We start from the raw sequence: 6,545 nt of genomic DNA on the forward strand, positions 1-6,545 counted from the left end.
TCTAGTTGCACTAAAGAACTTCCATGCTCTTCAAATAATTTTTTTTTCAACTGACAGTTTGAACCATTGGTAATTAAATAATTTTAGGCTATGGCTTTTCTTTTATATTCCTCTCAAATGCTTTCAGAAACTTCAAGATATTGTTTAGATACGTACTTTAAATTTAAAACATTTTAAAACATTTGCATTTTATGAATTAAGTATTTCTTGGTCAACCAGACCAACACAAAACAAAATTCTAATGATCACTCAGTATTCCCAAAGCAACATAATTTACACAACCACCAATATGTCATTAGCTCAACAGATTTCTAAGGTACAGATTTTAAAAAGCTGGTTTACAGCATCTCTTTACAGCATCTCTATCTCTTTGAAGATAGCTTCCTCATTCTTCCAAGACAGTTAAACTTTCTCTCTCAAAGACTCTTCCTTCTGAATCAGGCCTGTGGTATTTTAACAACAAAGCCTCTATAGTGGTAGCTATTAAATTTATTTTATTATTATATACTTTATTCATTAAACATGAAACTCAGTCAACAGAACATTCAAAAATGCATCACAAATACCATTGACTGGTATGATGATGATGATGATGATGATGATGATGATGATGATGATTACTATTATTTGGGAGGGAGAAATACTTTTGGGATTTTTTCCTGTTCAGGTGCTGAAATAATCTTACATTTCTTAAAAACATTGAGTTATAACTATTTGTTGGTGAGCCTGGGGCAGCCGTCTCTCCAAACCAACTTCTTGAATTTTATTCCTAATTTTAGTAAAGACATCTTCTAATAAATCCTCCTTATAAACTACAACAAAATCATATTGGTTACTGTTGGGTTAAACTGCTTTCTATCCTTTCTTAAACTGACAGAATATTGTTACTGATATGTACCAACTGTTTTTGCCACCCTGATATGAAATTAGCGGTCCCTGTTGCCAATCCCAATCTTGACTCCATTTTGGCTACATGTTTTAGAGGGTATTGTGATAAGGGAGAAAATGCTACTTTAACACCACTGTTTCAGGTTGACAAAAACAATTTCAACATACATAGCATCATTCAGCATTGACTGAAATAATATTAAACTTGGCCTATATTGCTGTGATTTTAGCAGAACAATTGCTGGATGACTCCAGAAGATGCTGTACGGAGCTAATGACCTTGTCTCACAGACAGTGCAAAAGAGGAAGGGAGTGTCATGGGGAAAAGACAGAAAAAGCTGTTATCGGGGAATGTCCGTGCCATGCCTTAGGTGCAAGTGGAAAACGATTTATGACTGCAGAGAGATCAACTGAATACAGGGGTGAGAAAAAGAGGACTTTAAAAAAATATTTTGCAGCTACCAATAAAGTTTATTGGTTCATTAAAGCCTAATATACTTGTCTTGGCATAAGTAGACCTTTCCAAGCCTGGTACCCTCTAGATGTGTTGGACGTCAAGCCCATGTTCAAAATAGCTGATGGAAACAAGTCCAGAAAGGATCCAAACTAAGGAATGCTGATTTCAATGTGAATGCAGCTTCTCCTTGTCTTTGACAAATTCCCCACCCTCCCAATTCATTGCCTGTGATTCTTTCTAGCCATGATCTAATGGCTCTCTGATGCACAATTTCGCTGCCAAGACACCCACACACGTTCTCCAGCAGAGGGGAAATTTCCACATTCGGTACCTGCAAGGCCTCCTTTGCCTGTGTGAATCTGGGGATAACTGGGGGAAGGGGGGGAGGAATGCATGCACGCACGGAGTGCCAGGTCCGCATCTTTTTACCTTGGGGTCCTTCTCGTAATAATATTGCTGGGTGCGGATCCACCGTCCCACCAAGTGATCGCGCACAGTGTGCGCCAAGGCGAAAAAATAATCCCGCGGGGTGGCCACATTCCGATCTTTCACCAGGGTGAAGTGGAGGTGCCGATTGAAGCTCTTCCTAATCTCCGCCACATCGCCCAGCCCGGCAATGCCCCGCACGCTGATCTGTTTCCTTTTTTCGCTGTCGCTAAGCGGAACGGCCATCCCGGCTAGTTGAGCGGCGGCCCCAGGAAGGTCGTCTGTCTGGAACGGCCCAAGGGTCGGAGCAAACTGCTGTTTCGGATAAATTTTCCCGACTCCCTCCCTTCCTCTGGCTGCAGACGCTTGCACGGCTAGCTGGATGCGAGGTTCATCAGAGGTGAGGGGTGGGTGGGATGAGAGCAAAGAGCTGCAACCCCGATCCTCCTCCTCCTCCTGCTGCTGGCGGCTCTGGCAAAGCCCGGCCCGGCCTCACTGCGGCAGCGCCTGCGCTGTGGGACGAGGCAGCCGGAGCAACTTTCAAAACAAGACCAGCCGGTGGCAGCGGAGCTTCTATCGTTTCCCGCTCTTTGCTCCTTTTCTTCTCTGCGCTGGATCGTCCCGGGATATTCCCCCGCGGTGCTGGGCAGAGGCGCAGAGAAGCAGCGGGCAGAACCGGGGCAGCGGAAGCGCGAGGCGGATCACCCGCAGACTAAAGCCATCACTTGGGCGCCCAACCGAATGTGCAGCGCGCCCTCCTGCCTTTGCAAAGCGCAGCTCAAGCGATGCGGCGTCTGCACATGCGCGCTCTGAAGAGCAGCATTGTGCGCGGTAGCGCTCTGTTTACGGCAACGTGGCTGGAGATCGATGGGTGGCTGAGGTCCGCGGGATTTCGTTCTGTGTACGTCTCGCCTAGGACACTAAGCCTTAAATCGGCTGAAAGGGAACGTTAAGCTCTGTACAGGAACGGAAAACTAAATATCTAATATTCAGTCAGAACTGAAGAATCTTCTTGGATGGGAAGCGAAACTTCTTCAAAGAAAAATCGGAAAGTCCAGTTGCCTCTTGAAAAGAAAAACACCTTTGTAAGCTAAATAGTTATCGCTTATGAGACTTATACGGACTTGGTTACAGAGGCTATGAATGCCCTGCTGGGAGATCTGAAAGAACAAATGAGAAAGAAATCTACCGGTTGGTGGTTAGGAATAAAAAAAAACAACTTGTCACATCATCTTCAGTTACCAGTTGCATTAAATCCGCTGAAAGAAATGACTGGTGCAGCCGCTGATGAATCTTCTCTGCTATCCTCTATGCTCACTGCTCTGATACAGAATACAAGATTCGTCCATCGAGCAGTCTGATGCTCTCTGATGTGACAGATTACTCAGAGTTTCTAATTTATTAAGGCATCAGCATGCGGACTATCATTTAAAGTGAATGTGGTTTGTGCCAATGTGTTAACCTTTAGGATATCATGTGATTCAGTTCAGATATCTGACATATGTCTGGAAATGTTTATTAATTCAATTTATGGATCACTTACTTGACATATGACTTTGGATGGCACCTGAACTAGTTAATCAATAAAAGCACCCAGAAGCTCCCAAACCTGGGGTATGTATCTGTATACTGTTTCAACAACTTCCCAAACTTGCTCATATTCCACAGATATTCTGGTATGAGTAGGAAACTACCTGCCCCCTAAATGCAGAAGAAAAGCTGCAGAATTATTTGGTTTTACTAGAATCAGGAACCATTGGTTTTACTCTACATCAGCCCTATCTCAGGAGCACATACCAGTCTGATGGAAGGGGTGTAGACCTGTCTGTAGAAGGGAGTGGGGATACAATTGAATAAACAGAGGCTTGGTATTTGCTGTCTGCCCTAAGAAAACCTTTCCCAAGCTGCCCGGGACATTTTGTGTAATTGGCAAATAATATATTCAGAATATTAGTGAACAAAAATGACTAGCCATTTCCAGGATTTGGGGGGAATGTACTTCCTTGTACTAACTATTACACAGATGAAAATAGGAAAAAACCTTGTCTGCTTAAAAAAAAAGTTCTATTGTCCCAGCAATAAGCATTTCAGAAATAAATTTAGTGATTTGCCTTACCAGGAGCTACAAAGATTAGTTGATTATCAGAAGAACAGATTCCCCTCCATTTCCCCCAACTTCTTAAAGGAGCTAATGGACATGGAAACCAAAACTGCATTGGAAGAAAGTGGACATGTGCTATGGTGAATTATTAAATGAAACAGGTCAGACAAAATTACTATGGCCTAAAGCCAGCATAAAACAAAACATATTGTAAAAGGTATAGAAGTATAAAATTATAATATGAAATGCAAGAAATGATTCTATATGGGGGAAATAAAACTGTATAGTCAAGGCTATGGTTTTCCCAATTGCAATGTATGGCTGTGAAAGTTGGGCCACAAGAAAGGCTGAGCACCAAAGAATTGAGGTCTTTGAACTATGGTGCTGGAGAAGACTCCTGCGAGTCCCTTGGACTGGAAGGCAATCAAACCGGTCAATCCTAGAGGAGATCAACCCTGACTGCTCTTTAAAGGTCAGATCCTGAAGAAGAAACTCAAATATTTGGGCCACCTAATGAGAAGGAAGGACTCACTGGAGAAGAGCCTAATGCTGGGAAAAACTGAGGGCAAAAGAAGGGGATGACAGACAATGAGGTGGATGGATAGAGTCACCGAAGCAGTAGGCGTGAGTTTAAATGGACTCCAGAGGGTGGTAGAGGACAGGAAGGCCTGGAGGAACGTTGTCCATGGGCTCGCGATGGGTCAGACACAACTTCATAAGTAATAACAACACACATAAAATTCATTATAGGCAATCAAGGCTTAAATCAAAGTATGTTTCAGATCTAAAATTTTACAGATATTATATCTGTATAATAATATATTATATATAATATATCTGTATAATATATATAAAGGTAAAGGTTCCCCTTGCTAATCGTTCTAATGTGCTAATTCCCGACTCTAGGGAGCGGTACTCATCTGCATTTTGAAGCCGAAGAGCCAGCTGTCTGAAGATGTTCTCCGTGGTCATGTGGCCAGCATGACTAAACGCCAAAAGTGCATGGAACGGTTACCTTCCCACCAAAGGTGGTTCCTATTTCTACTTGCATTTTTACATGTTTTGAACTGGTAGGTTGGCAGAAGCTGGGACAAGTAATGGGAGCTCATACTGTTATGCGGCGCTAGGGATTCAAACTGCGAAGCTGCCAACCATATATGTATGTATGCATGTATGTATGTTTGTGTGTATGCAATATATGAAAATATACAAAACAAGTAGGCATAGAAGCAGTTGCTGAAGGCAGAAGGAAGCAAACACATAAGCAAAGGAAGAAATAAAAATGAGGAAAGAAATGCATATTGCTAACTTGTTACAAGCACCAGATTTTATATACTGCCTCAAAATGTTGCTACATTGTATTGTTCAGGACAATAGATGTGGTTTCTGAACTGCTTGGAGCAACCTGGAAAATCTACCAGCAAGGGTATTAATATATGTGCTGCATAGATAGCTATTATGGGCAAACCAGTAGTGCCTACTCACTTGTTTCTATCTTCCCAACTCTACAATGACAAGTTTTTTTAATATCTATTCTCTAGCATCCATGAGGGAAGGGCATGACACCTTGCCACAGCAAAGGCTTAAATATGGTGCAGTCTTAGCCATAGTTATTAAAATGTAAGCTCATTTGAACTTCCTTCAATATTCATAGGCTTACAGCATGTGAAAAATCTGAGGCCCCAATGCCCTGCATACTCCTCCAAGCCTTGGGTACACCCTACGGCATCTAAAAATCACCTTCAAATTGTAAAGTTCAATGATAAAGAATACAAATTAATTATATTTAATAGTGTATCATACACACCCACGCTCACACCCTAAATCCCATTAAAATAAATTTGGTTTGGAAATGTAGATCTTTCATAGCACTCAAAGTGGAGGGGTTCAAAATTTTTACTACCAGTTCTGTAGGCGTGGCTTGGTGGGCGTCGCAGCGGAATGCTGTAAAATCTACATTCCCTTCTCACTCCAGGGGAAGGTTACTACTGCAAAATCCTCATTTTCTCCCAATTAGCTGGGACTCAGGAGGCAGAGAATAGATGGGGGTGGGGCCAATCAGAGGTGGTATTTACCGGTTCTCCTAACTACTCAAAATTTCCACTACTGGTTCTCCAGAACTGGTCAGAACCTGCTGAATACCACCTCTGCGTCAAAGCCAAATAATAACCCTGGCCTGAAAATTTTGCTCAGGTGAGAATGTAGGCAGAGTGAAATAACCCAATCATTTTCATTTTCTGTCAAGTGACAGAAGACAGCATTAACACATTATTACATTAATTGCTGGAATATTCAGAGATAAATCAATTCAATTTGCTAAGATTTTAAAATGAAGAAGCTTTAATAATAAATTTAGATGTCAAACTTCTTCCTTATCTAATTTGCAGTTAAATTTTCCCAGAGGTATCAATATTTTTTTTGAGCTTAAGTATGCCCTCACTGTATTGTCAAATGTCTATATCTAGCAAATGTTGTTTTAGGAATACATGTTCATGTATTTTCTTTTCATATAGACAAGAACTTCCATTAAACTAGTACAATGAAACTCTAGTTCGTAAATCTTTATCATCTGAAAAATAATCCTAAAAATCTCTTCCGAGGTGATCCTTTTTAATTCATTATAAAAATCCAAAATCCAGACCAAATGAAGTTTTATGTATTTAATGTGGAGGT

General features: G+C 41.4%; 1 protein-coding gene across 1 annotated transcript in view; it reads right to left on the minus strand.

The window, feature by feature from the left end:
- PYGB (glycogen phosphorylase B) overlaps window positions 1-3,344 on the minus strand; it is a 61,692-nt gene extending 58,348 nt beyond the window's left edge. Inside the window, exon 1 of the mRNA XM_032216513.1 lies at window positions 1,775-3,344. Coding sequence (XP_032072404.1) covers window positions 1,775-2,017 — 243 coding nt within the window. The 5' untranslated portion in view covers window positions 2,018-3,344. The remainder of the gene's footprint in view (window positions 1-1,774) is intronic.
- Window positions 3,345-6,545: the final 3,201 nt, after the last annotated feature.

This window comes from Thamnophis elegans, chromosome 4, assembly GCF_009769535.1.
Source record: "Thamnophis elegans isolate rThaEle1 chromosome 4, rThaEle1.pri, whole genome shotgun sequence".
NCBI classification, from domain to species: Eukaryota; Metazoa; Chordata; class Lepidosauria; order Squamata; family Colubridae; genus Thamnophis; species Thamnophis elegans.